At 35.1% G+C, this 20,849-nt stretch overlaps 1 protein-coding gene across 2 annotated transcripts in view; it reads right to left on the minus strand.

Annotated features, from left to right (window-relative positions):
- The window catches only part of BAZ1A (bromodomain adjacent to zinc finger domain 1A), an 82,750-nt gene that overhangs the window by 25,625 nt on the left and 36,276 nt on the right, over positions 1–20,849 (minus strand). For both annotated transcript variants that reach the window (XM_054586588.1, XM_054586607.1), the window contains 10 exons: positions 19,554–19,688; positions 12,084–12,183; positions 10,686–10,852; positions 8,445–8,540; positions 7,587–7,725; positions 6,168–6,314; positions 1,981–2,076; positions 1,639–1,863; positions 525–690; positions 154–267 (listed from right to left, as the gene is read on the minus strand). In XM_054586588.1, coding sequence (XP_054442563.1) covers positions 154–267; positions 525–690; positions 1,639–1,863; positions 1,981–2,076; positions 6,168–6,314; positions 7,587–7,725; positions 8,445–8,540; positions 10,686–10,852; positions 12,084–12,183; positions 19,554–19,688 — 1,385 coding nt within the window. The remainder of the gene's footprint in view (positions 1–153; positions 268–524; positions 691–1,638; positions 1,864–1,980; positions 2,077–6,167; positions 6,315–7,586; positions 7,726–8,444; positions 8,541–10,685; positions 10,853–12,083; positions 12,184–19,553; positions 19,689–20,849) is intronic.

Consider the following 20,849-nt stretch of genomic DNA (forward strand, 5'->3'; position numbering starts at 1 on the left):
CATCTATATTATGTGCCTTTCATAGGCTCACTATACAATTATTCTACCTATAGAAAATGAGTTTTCTAAAAATTCTGAAAGCATTTTTGAGGTCAAAGTGCTGATTTTTATTCCTTACGGAAAACCAGATGAACAGTGTAATTCAAACCATACCCAATAGATGTATCTGCGGCTGAATTTCTTTGCTCATCTTCCTTCAGTTTTTCTTGTTTCTCTTTCATTTTCTGCTCTTGTTCCTTAAGTTTTTCTGCCTTCCTTTTACGAATTCTGAAAGTTAAAATAAGATATTATAGTCTACCTGATGTTTTTAACTATAGCACATTGCCTTTAATCATCAAATTATGGAAAGTACTCCAAATGTTATCACAAAAACATAATGTAGCAATCCAGTCATAATCTTTTAGTAAATATCATCAAACATCAGTGGGAGTCAATATCACATTACAGTCCAATGTGAAATATGGTTCTAGATGCAAAGAAATAAAGAACTTTCATCAGCACAACTGACAATAATTGTCTCTTACCTAGCAGCTGCTTCTTCCCTCTCTTTTCGATGTTGTTCTGCTTTTAACTCCCGGAATTCCTGCTTTGCCTGTCGTAATATATCAACATAATCTTCAATAAAATCCCTAGTAGAAACTAAGGTCAGCAGTTTCCCACAGAGAGCATGAAGTATCTTCATTTTTTCTCCTGTCAAAAATTGGTAAATAACTTCTTCATTATCAATGACAGAAAAGGAATTGTGTTTGAAAAATTTTAATTTGTGACTCAAGATGAAAATGCTTAAGAAAGAATAGGGAAGTCTCTTAGGATCATACATGCCAATGGAAGTCTTCAGAAGAAAAGCAACTTTGAGTCCAATTTAACAGTTACATGATCTATAAGGCATTTCAAATACTAATGACTGCCATATACTAGTAAAGTAGACATAAAAAATTTCTAACCACAAAGAATTATTTTTCAAATTTTAATTTTTAGGCTCACATATAAGGTTCAAATCAAAACTAAATTATAACCACATGTTTTTAAAAAAAATGGCAATAGGCAAATTGTTACTGTAAAGAGACTGCTTGAAAACACAAGCATAAATTCTGAAAACTGTATGAATGTTAGGAATTAAGGTCCTCTACTTCTATTACATATGTCTGTTCTTTTAATCATATCTAATTAAACTCTATATTTTTATATTATAATTTTTTATTTAAAAAAGTGAAAATGACTTTATCTTAACTTTGACACTTTTTCTTATACCTCGAACACTTATTCAAGCAAATGTTAGAATTTAGCAGCTACAGCTTAAACTTGTCCTATATTAATAAAAATGAAAGCTAATTCTCACTTATTCTTTTAAACTTAGTAGATTCAGTAGACAAACCAAAAACTTTCTAAATAGTAAAAAACACAGATGAAAAAGAAAAGGGAATCATAAATAATTAAAGCTAATATGTACAACAATAGTAATTTCAATCAGGTCACTATTGATATTCCAACAGTCTTTTTTAAAAGAATGTTTTCTCTCTTTCTCTTATAAAACTGCTTATCATCTAAAATTCTTCATCAGCTACTTAGTTTTCTGGGTGAAGAGGCATAAGAGGGTAGAAATGTAAAGGTTATACAAATTCCAATTTGTAAGTTTACCTGGTGTCAAATCATACACTGAAGTGCTTGACAGTTTCTTCACTAGACTGGGGTTGCTTAAACGAAGCTCCATACAGGCATCATCTGTAGCATCAAATCCTCCTCGTTTCTGGTATCTGTACTTTGCATTTGCTGATGTTACATCAGCACCTGAAGCTAAGATGTGCAGTCTGAGGATTTCAGAAAGAGTGCAGCTATCAAGATCCAAGCTTTTCAAACTGCAGCCTATAGTTAAAAATGAAAATAGTCATTTAGAATATAAACCATAAACCTTCAGCAATGTAAAATGTACCTTTATAAAATAAAAATAAAAAGCCAATTAAAAAAAAAGCCCACACATACCCTGGTGCAACTGCGGCCATGCAGCTGCCAAAGATGCAACTGCAGACAGTGCAGATTTTGTGGGGTCTGCATCTTCATCCAAAGCCTCTGTTAAATCTTTAAGGAAATAAATACTTTATTCTAGTGCAAGTGAAAGCTTGAATATTTGGGAACAATGCCCTTTTACAATGACCAAAGAAACAGCAAACAGCTTTACATTCACGAACCTCAAAAGAATCAACTCTAGGTACAAGCATCATTTACATTCTGCCTAGTCTCCACCTAGAACTGTAAATCCTGTGATGTGGGCTACACATTAATATTTTCCTTACTTAACATAGAAGACAACTTCCAAGTTACCAACAAGATGCACATACACCTTCCAAAAAATGGTAAAATACACTTTAAAGTTAAAAACAAATCTTGCTCATTATAACTTCACAAGTCTACTTTGAAAATCAGAATCCACTTGAAGATACTCAATCTTTTACAGATATTTTAAGATTGAATCTTAACAAAGTATAGGTTGTAATCATCAGAAAACAAGCACAGAAAAAGAGCTAAAGGAACTTAAAGACAGCATTGCTGTCACTTAACCACTGACTTATCCTATACATTTAAATTGTTTTTATTTTGAAAACTCTCCAATCCAAGAAACAATAGGAAAATTTTCCGGTATTTTCTAAGTAAATTACTTTAGCTTTGGAAAGTGCTTAGCTTACAAATAGGACTAAAGAGAAATCTACAAGCACAAATGTATTTAAAGCATTAGTATATATACTTATTTCTAATTATAATATAGATGATAAAAAATTGTCAACTATGAAAAACTTAAAGCTTACAAAAAATCCTTCTGCTATGTTACTGTACAGTGGACACAGCATCATACTAAACGTCAAATAATATATATTTTAGTCTTAGCTCTACCAGTTCCTAGTTCCTTGTTATGTAGCCTTTAGACAAGTCACTTAATTGGCTTCATTTTTCTTAAAGGGATGATTCTAGATAAGCAGTTTTCAAATTCTTCAAATATTTCTTGGAAGCCAATATAAAGAGATAAAAGATGGCCTTGTTAAAGTGGGGTATAGAATCCCTGTACAATCTGAAGAACTGTATGGATTAGACTTCAGAAAATCACTGGGCTAAACTGGTTCTGTGGTTCATTAATCTCCTACTATATGATTTCCTTTCCAAAGTTCATAAGCTCACAAAATGAATCTTAAAGAACAGAACTGCTCTCCTTAACTAAAGGAAAAAGAGAGCCGTGGTATCCTGTCTGATTACAATCACTGACAATTTCATGGCACTAAGGCACAAACAGTACCACACAGATGAAATTATCTGACTAAATTTTACATATATGCAGGAGTTATTCCTATCAGGCCATGGATCTAGTCCAAACACAGACATATTCTTTCTCACCAGGGAAATACTAGACCTAAAACTTTCTCGATTTTCATTTTATATATAAAGCCAAACCAATGTAAAATTAACAGGCACTCTAAATTAATGACAGTCCTAGGTGCAGAGCTGTAGAAACGTACTGGCTCTTCCTTTGCAGCAATCACCATGTTCAACCTATTTTATCTATAGTAAGTTATAATTTCCTAGGTGAAAAGCTATAAAAGCCTTAGGAAGTGGGCAACCAACAAAAGTAATTTTCTTTTAATTGTGTTAAACTAACATGTTAAAATATGTATTACTTAACTCAATTTATCTATACTCTCCAGAAACTGTAAATACCACTCTAGGATTTGCTTAGAGATGGTCACTTGGATACATCATACCAAGAGAATATGTAGTTGAACTGTGTATGTTGTGGCTATCTAAAAGATACTTTTATCATCACAGTAATCTAGAATTATGTACATAAAATTCCAATACTTAATAATGATATCTCAGCAAATATACAAAATTATTCTATATGAGGAGAATACTTCTATGCTTTGAAAGGCTTTTAAGTTTAAATGTAAGACTAAAGTGAGGAACAGATATTTTTAATGAAAATTTAAAAACTGCTGCTATAAATTTCCAAGATTTGATATAACAACAGGGAGACTAAAGGCCAAAGAAATCAGATCTTCTTGAAGACATAATTTTATAGGCAATGCTAGGTACATAAATATTCGAATTGTCAACTCTTTTGCCATTCTAAGGCTTTAGACCAGACTGCCTGAGTTTGTATCTCATCATTTTCTTACTAGCTTTGTGTCTTTGGGCAAGTTAATTAAACTCCTGAAGTCTAAGTTTCTTTATATGTAAAAGGCAGAAAATAATCATATCTACTTCTCAAGGGTGATATGAGGATTAAATGAAATAATGCACACATAGTGTCTGGTATCACTTATTAGCTATGTAATCTTCTGTAAATAACCTCACCAAGCCTCAGTTTTCTCATCACGAAGATAAATCCATAGTTTCCTGCCCTCCCTTTCTAGAAATAGCAGGAAAACACTTTACTATTAAGACCAGCTAAAGAGGAAGTAAGAGAATATCCAATCCCATCGACTATTCAATTGCTTTAGGAAAACTGTGGGAAAGCTTTTTTGTTACTAAGATGGGAGGACATATGAAAAATGCCTGGGGGAACAACCAAGTGACCTCCTGGAAACTGAAATAACTACATAAAATGTGGTCAATAATTATAGGAAAGTGAGAGGAAGGTGAAAAATTCCAAAATGATGGCCAATACTTATTCAGTGACTTTATGTGTATATTTTATAGACTGTTCTGTAACAGAGAAGAGCTATAAAAATTACAGATCAAACAAGTCATGAATACAAAGTATAATGACAATACAAATGCCAATAGTCACATACATCTTTCCTTTATACTACCTGATTTTCCCATACAGTTTTCTTGTCACCCAGTTTTTGTCATTGGGACTTTTCAAAACTACAATATTCATCTCCTTCAAGTCCTGAATTAAATAGTTTTATGTCTTGTGTTAAGGTCAGAATTTTGTTAATAACCCTGTGATGGTATTGGTTATTAAGGCAACCTAACAGCTACAGGAATAAATATGTACTAATTGTCTGTCTTAGATAATCCATCTTTAGTGCTGGTACTTGTCCTCTTAGAGAATCTTTAGATGTTTTAAAAACAGATTTACCCTTCTGTCTTCCTTTCAGTTGACTCTCATTCAATTGATTAAGTTATCTGTGATGACAACAGGGACCATTTTGCTAAAGTAGCCTTGATAAGGGATCAATGGTTATTAGCACTCAAGCTAGAGAATATATTTTGCTTGAACTCAGGCTGTAAAATCAAAAGGCAACCAACACTGGATGCATACTCATCATTATCTTGTTGTTCCGAGGACCAGGCATAAAGGAAAATGAACTCCAATTACTTAAGGCCAATAATACTATTTGAATGGAGGAGTATCCTACCTTTTGTACCAAGATTCTGCTATTACGATATCTCCCAACAGTTATTTCTCATTGTGAATTTTTATGCAATACACTAAAGTACTATTGAATAAAGCTTCTGATCCTAAGTCTCTTAGGTAGCCAAGTTCACCGAGAATATTATTTAGGAAGCCAAATCAATCTCTTAATAAAAAGGCTTAACAATTCCTCTGAGGTAAATGCTAAACAAAATAGTGACCATACTCTCTCTTAAAAATAAAAAAAAAAAGGTTTATCCAAGAATTATTCCTACATTAATATGTACCACACACTAACTCTAGATTTTTGAGTACATAGAATATAAAAGCAAAATTTCTAGTTCAAACTAAATAGTGAAATAAAAAAAATTAAATTTTACTTAACTCTGATTTAAAAACTGTCAGATCTAAAATGAAACCAGCAGTAGTATTTTCAATTCAAAGTATTAAAAACAATAATTAAAGTTTTCCTTATGTGGAGGCAAAAAAAAAAAAATCAGTGCTACTTAGCAGAATCTCTTGGAATTATAGATACTAGTCAATGAAATCTGTAATGCTACTACATTGCAGGAGAATTCTAAAGGAATAAAAATAAGACAGATTGGGGAGGAAATATTTTTAAGGTCATCAGAAACAGGATACATTAGAACAAAGTTTTTATAAAACAACTGATCATGTATCCCTAGTACATGACTGAAGAATTTGGTAATTTGAACAAATATGTTTTATAACTGTAAGAGCCAAGTTAATTTTTAAATAACCTTAAGAAATGAGTGTCCCTACAAAGCAACTATCAGTCAACAATAATATGAATTCTGACCTTTGGTGTCAGCATCAGTTATTTGCTCTTTTGCTACTTCCTCTTCTTCTTCAGCAATTGCCTGGAAGATGGCAGTCAGGAAGAAAAAAAGCAATTCACATAGTGGGCCTTCACTGTCATTTCCTACAAGAGCTTCCTCTAACACTTCTGTGAATAAAATGTTTAAAATGAAATTTAAAGTTCTGTTCATGTACGGAAAAAAACAACTCCAATGGAACAATAAATATTTCAACCAACAATAGCCCGTGTAACTATTTTCTTAAGTGATCATTTATCAAGGTAGAGCCAAGTATTATATAAGACAAAATCAAAAAAACAATTATAACAATTACAATAAATTTTAATACAACCATAAGCCAAAATCACCACATTCAAGAAAGCCAAATTAGACTTAGTAGATCAATGCAGTATTTCATCTAAGTTGAAATTTGAGGTGCAAATTAAGGCACATCTTTAAAATTACGATTTTATTCTAATTTGAATAACAATGTAAAGATTTGTTATTGTTGCTCCACTGTTCTTAAGAGCTACATGGGACATTACTTGTACCAAACAGTGCATAGGAGCGGTAGTCATCAGCATTAGGTATAATCCTAACGTTGCACCCAAGTCATGAATGTTTCTTATCTAATTCATCTTACTTAAACAGCATTGTTTAGACACTCTTGATCTGTAAAGCCCAATGATTCATACCTTGCTTACCTCATAAAAAGAAATTGAGGGAATGTAAAAGCCCTCCTGAAGAAGAGACTCTTATTAAAATAAGAGTGGCATTACAATTCTGTCTTTGAGGGTCTTTAGTTGGATCTTAAGAAATGATTTTACTATTTAACAGCTAAAGATCCAAAATGGGGTCCAAAGTTCTCCTCGTACTAAGTTAGCTCTTAAAAATGTTTATACAAAGTAAAAGTATGTAAGTACGGAGGCAGAACAGGATCATAAATTAAAGGCAGGCATCAACTGGTCTCCAAATACACCTGATGTCAATTCCTTCCCTCCCTGGACTGACTTACTAGGCTACCCTCAACTAGTGGAGTCTATTCTTATACCCCCTTGAATCTTAGCAGGCCTCACCAATTGAATATGGCAGAAATACGGCCTGTCAGTTCCAGGCCTAGTTTTTAAGGCGGCTGGCAATTCGTGTCCTGCCACATAAGAAGCGTAGGCCACTCTGGTGGAGCAGGACACAGTGTGGAGGAGTGCCCAAGGTACCAGGCATGTGTGTGAAGATGCCTACCTAAACATGTAGCTAGGCAAGCCTTCAGATGACTCCAGTTCTAGCCACTGTCTGACAGTAACTACGTGAGACCCAAGAGAGGACTAGAGAGCTAGGTCCAGTGACCTCCCAGAACTTTGAGAGAGTAATTTGTTCTTTTAAGCCAATTTTAGGGTGAACTACAACACAGCAATAGTACTTGCCTAGGGTTACTCCCTCAGGAAATTCATCTTGAAGATCAAAAAGTTCTCCAAATGCATTAAGGAACTCTAAAACCATCAGAGCATCACCGAAGATTTCAGGAGGTAGTCTAGTTTTCACTGGAGTTGGTTCTGGAAGTTCCTGCAAGATTAAACAATTTATGTAACTATTTGAACCAAGTATAGGAAATTGTAAAAGGCAGATCTGATATACTCTTTACCTGGTAAGAATTATTTCATGTAGACTAGTGATTCTCAACCCCTGAATTTTTTTACTACAATCACCTTCAGAACTTTTAAAATGACAGATGTCCAGGCCTTATTCCAACTTTACTAAACCACAGTCTCTGAGGACTTTTTCCTTCATCAAATTAAGAATATAACTTTAGGTTGAAGTGTATTTATGACTGCATTTCCTAGCAAAGAGGGACTTTTAACCTAGATTCTGAGGTCAAGACAGTCATGCCAATATTATCTTCAATGGAACAGAGTTAATCTACCACCTACTCACTTAGAAATGCTTCCTTATAAACAGAGCTGAATGATTTTGGCTTGAATATTTTGATTTTCTGGAGATGGAAAGAATCTCTACCTAGCAACCAAGCTAAATGCATGCCTGGTCCCTGCAGCTTTTGGATTATCAAGGTCACATAAATGACCAATTTCTTCTGCAGAATAAAAATCATTAGTAAAGCTTGTTAGGAAAGGCTACCTTGAAAGTCTAAATATGCATTTGCTTAACTGGCTATTTCCTCTCAGTTAAATATGAAGAGGTCACTATTAAAAAGAAAGATTCATCAGCAAAGCTGCATAGGCACACAGAATATGGGTGTGTGAAAACATCACATAACAAACTTATACCTTAAGATCATCACATTCCATATCTTCTCTAGGTTTACTCCACTGTTTCAAGTGTTCCATATATTTTCGCTTTTCTTCACGTAATTTCTCTCGTTCCTAAAAGAAAAGGTTAATAAAAAGTCTTTTAGAGCTCTGGCTGGTGTGGTTCAGTGGACTGAGCGCTGGCCTGCGAACTGAAAGGTTGCTGGTTTGAGTCCCATTCAGGGCACATGCCTGGGTTGCAGGGCAGATCCCTAGGTTGGAGGTGTGTGAGAGGCAGCTGATCGATGTTTCTCTCTCTCTTTCTCCCTCCCTCCCCCGCTCTCTAAAAATAAATAAATAAATTCTTTAAAAAATTCTTATAAGAAATTTATGAGGCAGTATCAGCATCACCTGGGAACTTGTAAAAAGAAAATACTAATACTTGAGCCCTACCCCAGATTTACTGAATCAGGAACCCTGGTGTTGGATCCAACAACTGATGTTTTAAGAAGCCTTTCTGGTGATTTTGATGCACGCTAATGTGTTAGAGCCACTGAGCAAAACAATGCCTATCTGACATAACTGCTACAAAGATGGAAAGTGTCCAACACAGTAGTTCTTGGATAAATATTAATTCAATCTAACTCTGCCTATAGCAGCTCTCCCCAGACTTCAAATCAATTGGTGTCCTGACAATGCAGGTAACAAATTGTTAGAGAACCTAAAATAAAACCTTCCCTTATATTTGCAATACATTTGTTGTTTTCAAGATTCATTTAAACCCGACTGAGAGCCTAGAGACACACAGAGGGAGCAGTAAGTAAAAGCAGTATTAGAATACAGTCAGTGAACTTCTCTTTTTAACCCAGGTCACCTCTCTTGCTCTCTTAGTCTTTTGAAACCCTTACTTCTTGGTTCTGATATTTGAAACTGCAAGATAAATGTTTACCCTCAAAAGTCTCTAGTAAAGCAGTATATAAATATTTTATTAAGATTTTTTCCAATAAATGTTTAATTATGTTAATATTCTTCCTTTGAAATTTTGAAACACCAAAGGGAAACAGATGTGTACTTATCAAATTTTCAACATAAAACGATTAGATGGTCACAGAAGTTATTAATGTGCCTTGAGTAGTCTGCTGAAATAAGTTATTCTCCTACTCCAACATAATTTTTATAGGGTGTAGTAGGATGTGGGTATTCTCATTCACTTTTGCTGAGAGTGTAAATAAACACAACATGCTTGGCAAACAAATCCTCATGTACATATACAGAAAGTTTTAAAAATGTTCTTACCCTTTGACCTATTTCTACAAATTTATCCAGGGACATAATTCAAAAACAGGAAATTTATTCACAAATTTAAACAGAATATCATTTACAGGCAAAAAATTATAAAGCACTTAACTATATTTGATTAACCATTAAGCAGTCAGTAAAAATTCTACCTTACTTAATTTTATAACATGAAGAAATGCTTATAATGTTAAATAAAAAGTATACAAAATTATGAATGTTGTATCTCTTTTTTTAAAGGTCCAGAATAAAGATTAGAAATAAATTAATCAAAGCGTTAGTAAGGCTATCTTTAAATGTTACCATTTAGATTACAAGTGGTTTTTTAGTTCTCTTTTACTGGTATGAACATATATTAGACACCTCCACACCCCACTGCAATGGCCTATTTGAAATAATTCATAAAACCTCAGGCAGTGTAAACAAGCACTGTATGTAACATGATCACCTAAGGCTACTTGTGAATATCTCAGAAAATCAATGATAATGACTGTCTTTGGAAAAAAAACAACAGCTAAAAAATTCTCTAAGAAATAGTTACCACTAAAGATTATAATAAAGACTTGCTGAAATGTTCTTTTTATCACAGATACCTTATTCTTCAAGGAGCATAAGAACTCTGTAATAATTCCTCTTAGTCAAAAATTTTACTGTATTGTTCTAACTATGAATTTTACTTTTAAATATTTATGCGTATCACCTTCCCTAAATTTGGAATTCTAAAAGATGAAGAAAATTAACTTTAGAATTACACTTTAAAAGGAGCTTTGAGGTGTAAAGACGTGCATATATATATTGGACCTTAAATAATTCATTAAATTTTTCAAAGCAAAAGGGAGATAAATCAATACTGTTTATCAGTGCTCTATGCACAACTATAAATGTGAATGAAAATGGTAAAAGCACTTGAAACTGAACCATGAATTTAAATGTGTAAAGTACTATTTACTCTATGTAGAGAGCACAACTAATACATTTAAATACCTTTTCTCTTTCTATTTTAAGTCTTTCTTTTTCTTCTTTCTTTTTCAGTCTCTCCTCTTCAACAATTTTCTTTAATTCTTCCTTCTTTTTCTCTTTATCTTCCTTTTCTTTTTTCTTTGCTTCTAGGGCATCTGCTTTTTCTCTTTTTAATTTAGCCTTTTCAAAAGCTGTGAAGAAGGTCAAATTTAGGACTGTACACAGACAGAAAACAACACATTTTATAAGTAACAAAAGAATCCTAGAATAATTTAAGGTTAAATGATATCAGCAGAGATTCATAGGAGTTGTAAATTCCTGGATGGAGCCAGCAGGTGATTAAAACCAGAAAACAATGTTGGCTGGATTTAAGACAAACTACTGCAGTGGGACAAACATTTACCTGCCTTTGAAGAGCCCTGCTACTCAAAATATGGTCTGAAGACCAGTAGCTAAGTTATCACCTCCTTAGAAATGCACAATCTCGTCTCTTACCCAGACCTACTAACTTAGAATCTTCATTTTTAAAAAAATCCTTACCTGAGGATATGTTTTTGATTTTAGAGAGAGAGGAGAGGAAAGGGGTGAGAGAGAGAATGAGAGGGAAATGTCGATGTGAGAGAGAAACACTGATTGGCTGCATCCAGTACACACCCTGACTAGGGACCAAACTGGCAACCCAAGTATGTGCCCTGACTGGGAATTGAACCTGCAACCTTTTGGTACACTGGATTACGCTCCAATTAACTAAGCCACCCAACCAGGCTCCTTTCCCCCGCCCCCTTTCTTATCCTCACCTGAAGACACTGTTTCATTGCTTTTAGAAAGACAGAAAGGAGAGAGTAAAGGAGACAGAAACATTGACTGGTTGCCTCCTGCATACACCTGGACTGGGGGATTGTATATGCTAGGACTGTGATGAAACCAGCAACCTACGTATATGCCCCAACTGGGAATCAAATCTGCAAACTTTCAGTTCTGGCAAAATGCTCCAACCAACTGAGCCACACTGACCAGGGAAGAATCTTCATTGTTAATAATGTTAGTAAAGTGATTCATATGCACAGATAAATTTGAGAAGCCATGTTTTACAAGGTTGTGTGAATTAAACAAAATGGCCCCAAATAGTATGCAAGCTCTAGAAACGCCAAATTGTGCTTAATGTAATATTAAGTTAGTTTAACAAGGGAAATGCTATATATGCTAAGGTATAGCAAGGCATATGCTATACTCTGAAAGAGTTTTAAGAGATAAGCAGAGGTCTCATTTATCATAAAAATCAATAGATACCTCTAGGAAAAAAATGATTTATGCTTTTAAAAAAATCCAGAAATATGCCATTTTAGAAACATCCCCGTCCCAGGCACAGAGAAATATTCTTTCCTATATTAAATAGTTTTTGGAGAGAATGTTTAAACTTACCCAGTGACTTCATTTCTTCTTGTTTCAAAAGTTTGTCTCTTTCTTTAGTAGCTTTATTTCTATAAGTTGCAATAGTCTGTTTATTAGCAACACTGTCCTCCTAAAAAACAAACCAAGAAGCTAAGGTTGTAGAACCACAACTTTTACAAACTGATGGTCAGCCTTGTTTTTACAGTAAGAATAAAAAACAAAAAATTTAACAGTCCTCCTTAATTATACTTTCTTTACTAAAATGACGTTTTAGTCTAAAGCATAACTCAACTTTCACCACCCAAAGTCTAGTTTCCTTCCATTACTATGTATTTGACCCTTTGACCCCGTTTACCCAATTTGTCCTCCCCCCAACCGCCTTCCCCTCTGGCAACCACCAATTCTGTTTTCTGTATCTATGTTTTCTTTTTATTTTGTTAGTTCATCTATTACTTTTAGTTTTATATTCCACATCAGTAAAATCATACAGTTTTTATCCTTTTCTGACTTATAACTGAATTTTTATAACTTTAATCACAGAAACATATAGAATATGAGTTAATCTTATAGTCTACAAATTAGTACAAAAACATTCCAGAAGAAAACGACTGATAAGCTACAGAGAGAGAGACTTAAAAAACATGCATTGGAAAAACAGAGATTTCAAGATGGTAGAGGAGTGAATGGAATTCACACTGATCTCCTCCCAACACCAATCTGGAATTACAACTAAATTGTGGAGAAATCACCCAGAACAAACAACCGAACAAGAGCGAGAGGGAAGCCTTATAACCTCAGACAGACGGAAGAATCAGCTTCAGCACAACCTGACTGGAAAGGAGTGCAGTGGAGAAGTGAGAAGGCCGGTTGGGCGCCCAAAGGGAGCAGCGCCAGAGGGATCCCCCTGAGAAGAGTGGGGTCAAAACCATAAGCAGGGAGCCCCAGCCTACAGCACCAGAGCCCAAAAAGTACACAGATAACAGCCAGCTGCGAAAAGCAACAGGGTCACTCTCTGCCAGAGACAGGCAGCAAGAGATGCAAAGAGCCATTTAAAGGGTCAATGCATAAATTTTCATTTGCAGCCACTTACCCTGGGCTCCAGCAAAGGAGGGGGCACAGTGGGCAAGAAATACCTGAGGAGAGACTGGGGACAGAGGCTTTGGGGAGAGAACTGAAACAGTAGCCAACAGGATTCTCATGCCGAGTCATCCCCTATACGGCGGCAGCCATCTTGCTCAGACAGACCTCCCCACTGAGTGACAGCAGCATGAGAGGAAACAACAGCCCCGCCCCTAGGAGGGACTCTGCCTTGCCCTGTAGTGCCTAAGCCTGAATGCTGAGTACAGAGTGACTAGACTGACAACTGAAACAGCCACAGACAGTAGATTCCTGGAAGTCACAGACTGCCTAAGGTGAGATGGGGTCAACATCTGACATCACCTGAGGTAGATCCAGAAGGAAAAAACAGTGATAAATACTAGAGGCTACAGAGATGAAATCCACTGTGGTCTTCTCCATGAATTATGATATTTTCTATACTACATAGCTTTTTAATGTTCATTTCAGGTCCATGATGTTTGTGCATATTAAGTCATTAGATTTTATACTAATAGTTTATTTCTCTCCATTCTTATAATACTCTTAATCTCTTTACAGCCTTATTAATACTGGTTCATTTGCTGTTGATAGTGGGATTGCACAGGAAAGTTATTTTTGCGGGTGTGGGTTTGTTTCCTGGACTTTGTGGACTTTGTTCTGGCAGCACCTGCACAAAAACACACAAGATGTGGTAGACAGAGTGACCCTCAGTCAACCAGCCGGAGGGAAGGACCCACCAAGAAACGACCAAACAACAATCAAAACCAATTACTTTCAGATAGCCAACATAAATGACATAAAAAGCATAAAAGAGCATCAAGTTCAAGAGATCAGGGAGACAGCACCACTGAATTTTACAAGTCTACTACCATAGAAGTTTATACTGTAAAGTCAGGAAGCCAAAACAGATCAATTTAAGAAGCAGAAGCAAAAAAGAAGAGTCTCACAAATAATGCAAAGACAAAGAAACAACCTCTAATTGAAAGGAAAGGAGGAATCCCCAGAAAGAGTGTTAAGTGAAATAGAGGCAAGTAAACTATCAGATACTGAGTTCAAAACAATGGTTATAAGGAAACTCTATGGGTTCAGTTACCTCAGGGAGAATTACCAAAAACTACAGAGAAACTACAAGGAACTTACTGAAAACTACATCAGCATGAAAGAGGACACAGAAACGATAAACAAGAGGCAAGAGGAAATGAAGAATACAATTTCTAAATTGAAGAACACAGAATGAGGAATCAAAAGAAGACGAGATGAAGCAGAGGACTGAATCAGTGAGCTGGAAAATAAGGTAGAAAAAGTTCCCAGAAAGAGCAAGAAAATAAAAAAAGACTCAGAAAGAATGAAGAGGTGTTAAGGGAAATGCTGGACAACAAGAAATGCAATAATATCCATCTAATAGGGATCCCAGAAGGAGAAGAAGGGAAGAAAGGGATAGAAAATCAGTCTGAAAAAGTAATGATGAAAAACTTCCCTAAGTGGAGGAGAGAAAAAGTCACACATGTCCAGGAAGCACAGAGAGTCCCATTCAAGAGGAACCCAAAGAGGCCCAGTCCCAGGCACATCATCATCAAAATGGCAAATATCAAAGACAAACAGAGACTCTTAAAGGCAGCGAAGGAGAAACAGGAAGGAACATACAAGGGAGCCTCGATAAGGCTAACAGCTGACTTCTCATTGGAAACACTACAAGCCAGAAGGAAATGGCAAGAAAATTCCAAGTCATGAAAAGCAAGAGCCTGCAACCAAGACTGCTCTACCCAGCAAGGCTCTCAATTAAAATGGAAGGTGAAATAAGGAGTTTCCCAGACAAAAAAAGGTTAAAAGAATACACCTCCACCAAACCAGCACTGCAAGATATGCTAAAGGGACTGCTTTAAGAAGATGAAGAAAAAGAGAGGAACACAAGTAAAAAGGGGAAAAATGAATAAGTACCTATCAATAATATTTTAAATGTAAATGGGTTAAATGCTCCTATCAAAAGACATACAGTAGCTGAATGGATAAGAAAACATGACCCGCACATATGCTGCCTACAAGAGACCCACCTTAGAACAAAGGACCTACACAGACTAAAAGTAAAGGCATGGAAAAAAATATTCAAAGCAAATGGACAGGAAAAAAAAAGTCAGGGTAGCAATATTTATATCAGACAAAATAGAGGGACACTTCACAATACTCAAAGGAAGAATCTACAAAGAAGACATAAACATTGTAAACCTATATGCACCCAACAGAGGAGTACCCAAATATTCAAGGAAAATCTTGGGAGGACTTCAAGAAAGGTACAGACAGCAACACACTGATAGCAGGGGAGTTTAACACCCCACTGTCAACAATGGATAGATCTTCCAAACAAGATATCAACAAGGACATTGTGGACACATTAAATCAAATGGACTTAATTGATATATATATAGAATCTTTCATCCCAAAGAAGCAAAATACACATTCTTTTCAAATGCACATGGAACATTTTCAAAGAGACCACATGACAGGACACAAAACAAGCCTCAACAAATTCAAGAATACTGAAATCACAGAAAGCATTTTCTCAGACCACAAGGGCCTGAAACTAGAAACTAACCTCAAGGGAAAAACTCAAAAACATTCAAATTCATGGAGTCTGAATAGCATGCTATTAAACAATGAATGGGTCAATAGTGAGATAAAGGAAGAAATTAGGAAGTTTCTGGAAACAAATGAAAACGCACAAACAGCAGTCCAAAATCAATGGACACAGCGAAGACAGTTCTGAGAGGGAAGTTCATAGCAATACAGGCCTACCTAAAAAAGATAGAAACATTTCAAATAAACAACCTAATCCTACATCTTCAAGAACTGGAGAAACAACAACAAACAAAGCTCAGAGCGAGTAGAAGAAAGGAAAATAATCAAATCAGAGCAGAACTGAATGACATAGCGACTAAAAGAACAATTCAAAGGATCAATAAATCCAGGAGCTGGTTCTTTGAAAAGATAAACAAAATCAACAAATCTTTATGCAGACTCATCAAGAAAAAAAATAAAGAGGACCCAAATAAACAATATCAGAAATGAAAGAGGAGAAATAACAACTGATACCACAGCAATACAAAGGATTGTAGAAATTACTCTGAACAATTACATGCCAAGAAATTTGAAAACGTAGATGAAATAGACAAATTTCTAGAAAAACAGAACCTGAAACAGAACCTTCATTCCAACACTGAATGAAGAAGAAAGCAGAAAGCCTGAACAGACCGATAACAACTGGTGAAACTAAAGGAGTAATCAAAAACCTCCTGGCAAACTAAAGCCCCAGATCAGGCGGTTTCACAGGAGAATTTTACAATACATTTAAGGAAAAGCTAACCCCTGTCCTTCTCAGACTATTCCAAAAAATCCAAGGCAAGGGAAGACTCCTAAACTCTTTTTATGAGGCCAGCATCATCCTAATCCCAAAACCAGATAAAGATACAACAAAGAAAGAAAACTATATGCCAATATCGCTGACAAACACAGATGCTAAAATCCTCAACAAAATATTGGCATCCACATCCAGCAACAAGGATGCTAGGATGGTTCAATATTCACAAATCAGTAAATGTAATACATCGCATAAACAAAAGGAAAGACAAAAATCACACAATCTTGTCAATAGATGCAGAAAAAGCATTTGATAAGGTACAGCACCCATTTATGATAAAAACACTTAGCAAAGTGGGAGTAAAGGGGACATACCTCAACATACTAAAGGCCATATATGAAAAACCTAAAGCCAACATCATACTCAATGGGTAAAAAGTAAAAGCCTTCCCACTACAACTGGGATACAAGACAAGGATGCGTGCTTTCGGAACTTCTATTAAACATAGTATTGGAAGTCCTAGCCACAGCAATCGGTCAAGAAAAATAAAAAAAAGGCATCCAAATTGGAAAGGAGGAAGTAGAACTGTCATTGTTTGCAGATGGCATGATAGTATACATAGAAAATCCTATAGACTCCACCAGAAAACTACTCAACCTAATTAGTGAATTTGGCAAAACAGCAGGATACAAAGTCAATATTCAGAAATCAAAGGCATTTTTGTATACCAACAATGAAATATCAGAATCAGAAATCAGGAAAAAAATCCCATTTGCTATAGCAACAAGAAAAATAAAGTAACTAGGAATAAACCTAACCAAGGAGGTAAAAGACCTGTACTCAGAAAACTGTATAACACTGAAGAAAAAAATTAAAGCACAAATAAATGGAAGCATATACCGTGTTCATAGATTAGCAGAATTAACACCATCAAAATGTCCATACTACCCAAAGCAATTTATATATTTAATGCAATCCCTATGAAAATACCAATGACATAGTTTGCAGATACAGAACAAACATTTCAAAAATTTATGTGGAACCATAAACAACCCCAAATAGCTGCAGCAATTTTGAGAAAGAAAAACAAAGTAGGAGGGATCACAATACTGGATATCATACTATATTACAAGGCCAATGTAATCAAAACAGTTTGATACTGGCATAAGAGCAGACACATAAATCAATGGAACAGAATAGAGCCCAGAAATAAACCCATGTCTCTATGGTCAATTAATATTTGACAAAGCAGGCAGAAGCATAAAATGGAGTAAAAATAATCTCTTCAACAAATGGCATTGGGATATCTGGACAGCTACATGCAAAAAAATGAAAATCGACCATCAACTTACACTATACACAAAAATAAACTCAAGATGGATAAAAGACTTAAATATAAGTCACGAGACCATAAAAGTTCTAGAGGAGAACATTGGCAGGAAACTTTCAGATATTCCATGCAGCAATATTTTCAGCAACATGGTCCACAGAGCAAGCGATGTAAAGGAAAGTATAAACAAATGGTACTCCATCAAAACAGGAAGCTTCTGTACTGCTATAGAAAACATCAGGAAAATGAAAAGGGAACCAACCATATAGGAAAATACATTTGCCAATGATACCTCGGACAAGGGTTTGATCTCCAAAATATATAAAAAGAACTCACATAACTCCACCCCAGGAAAACAAACAATCCAATTAAAAAATGGGCAAAGGACCTGAACAGACGCTTCTCCAAGGAGGACATACATAGGGCCCAGAGACATATGAAAGGATGCTCAGCATCATTAGCCATCAGAGAAATGCAAGCTAAAACCACAATGAGATACCACTTCACACTGGTCAGAATGGCTACCATAAACAAATCGACAAACAACAAGTGCTGGTGAGGTTTTGGAGAAAAGGGAACCCTAGTACACTGTTGGGAATGCAGGCTGGTATGGCCACTGTGGAAAACAGTTTGGAATTTCCTCGAAAACTAAAAATGGAACTGCCTTTTGACCCAGAGATTCCACTGCTGGGATTATACCCTAAGAATCCCAAAACACCAATCTGAAAGGACCTGTGTATCCCACTGTTCATAGCAGCATGATTTACAATAGCCAAGTGCTGGAAACAACCTAAGTGCCCATCAATAAATGAGTGGATAAAAAAGCTATGGTACATTTACACAACTGAATACTACGAAGCAGAAAGAAAGAGCTACTACTCTTTGCGACAGCAGGGATGGAACTGGAGAACATTATGCTAAGCTAAATAAGCCAGGAGGTGAAAAACAAACACCGTATGATCTCACCTATAAGTGGAACCTAATCAACACAACAAACAAGCAAGAAAAACATAACCAGCAACACTTAAAGAAAAAACAAACCAACAGTAACCAGAGGGGAGGAGGAGGGAGGTTTAGGGAGAAAAGAAGGGGAGGTCAAGTCAAGGACCATGTATAAAGGACCCATGGACAAAGCCAAAGTGGAGAAGGACTGAAGGTGGGAAGTGGGGGTGGGTGGGGCAGGAGAAAGTGATGGCTGGAAAACGGGGACAAATGTATATGAATAATAAAAATTTTTTTTAAAAGTCCCTATAAACAAGATGGTATAGACATCAAATATGTAAGAGGTAGAGAAAAGAAATATGAAAACCATTCTGTGGCCAATTAAACAATGTGAAAAGTTTATTTCTACTTTATTTCTTATGAAAACAATGTCTTTAACCAGCTCTATTATCCCTTATATTTTAAAAACACTTTATGTTTCAATACCATCATTTGTTTCCCCCATTTCATCTTGGTTTACATCTCAGTAATTGTTCATATGCTTGCTTCCACAGGGGTACAAAATCCCTGTGGCATGAGAGCCATGTCTAATTCACACTTGAAGTTTCTACAAGCCTCACTGCTGAACAGTTACCACCATATAGTACACAATTTTTGTGTGTATGAAGGAATGCGTTCCTTCTTACAGGCTATGGAGTTGGAGGAGACAAACACTACTCTTGATTTTGAAGAGTTTTATTAAGAGCTACAAGGTAGTTTTTATCTATTCTCTACTTACCTGACTGATAGATACTCGTTTGGGAGGTCTCCCTCTTCTCCTGTTAGCTGGACTGAAGATAAAGGTGGGTGGATCATCAGGAAAAAAATAAGAAAAATCTTGGTCTGCTATTTTATATGTTGAAAGAGATGATGCCTTTATTAAAAAAGATATATGGTACAATAATCACATGTTAGTAAACCATATATAAATCAGTTCTAACATGTTATATGGTTAAGAAATCAGATCAGGTCTAAAACATTAGAATTTCTTGTGCTATTATGTAGTATTATATATGTTTTAGTTTACTTGAGCCTTTTAAAAACTATATAATCAGCTTTACCAGAAAGAAATCCACAACTAAAATAAAATACTCAAGAATATTTCAACAGTTTCTTGAATTCTATAATTATTTCCAAACTACATTTATACAAGAATCGTTTTTATTTGCTTTTGGTTAATTTTGTATGAGATTTTCTATGTAAACAAATAATCCATATATATAACATTAAAATCCATCATATTAACCAATAAATTTTTCTTAACCATTTCTTAACTGCTGAACATTTAGATCCCTCCCACTACTAGTTTAGGGTGATAACATATTTTTATGTATCAAATTTTAAAGTTGATCTGGATAGAAGCACAAATACTGACAAATTCCTATAAAGTTTCAACTCAGAATTTCAGTTCAGAGAAAGCAACCTCATTTTTATCAGAAGTGGTGTGGTTCTAGAACAACTGCTAACTCTTAAGAATTTTCTGTCCTTTTACTTTGTATTCAGAATTTGTTCACCTTTTATTTTTGATTAGCAATTCTGAAGATTATTTTTTTGTCTAATTGTCAAAATCATCATCTTTCAATTGAAAAAATCATGTGCCACTTACAGAAATATCTTTCAGGAATGTGTAAGAAAATAATGATATACAATTTTAAGTTATTAACAAAACAGGACTACTTCTACCAGGAATTCAATTTTGTATATATTTCCATTTTGGGTAGAACATAGCTTTTAACATCTAAAAGTCAATCAGTTCTGGTCATAATAAATCAAGAATTTATTAAAATTTTACATAACTTCCACTAACATGATCATCTACTATCCCACATAAATAACCACTGAATATGTGGAATTGCCTTTTAAGTATGAACATAAAGCATGAATGGTTTTCTTTTCAAACACACACACACAAGTCAAAATAGGCTTGAACACATTAATTACTAAGGTTTCTTATTCACACACATGTATCATACAACAAACATAAATACCCACATCTTTGTGTACTTCCAAGTACTCCTAATAACAGTCTACATTC

Source organism: Pteronotus mesoamericanus, unplaced genomic scaffold (genome assembly GCF_021234165.1).
Source record: "Pteronotus mesoamericanus isolate MK-2021 breed Mesoamerican mustached bat unplaced genomic scaffold, CSHL_Meso_final contig_100, whole genome shotgun sequence".
Classification (NCBI taxonomy): domain Eukaryota; kingdom Metazoa; phylum Chordata; class Mammalia; order Chiroptera; family Mormoopidae; genus Pteronotus; species Pteronotus mesoamericanus.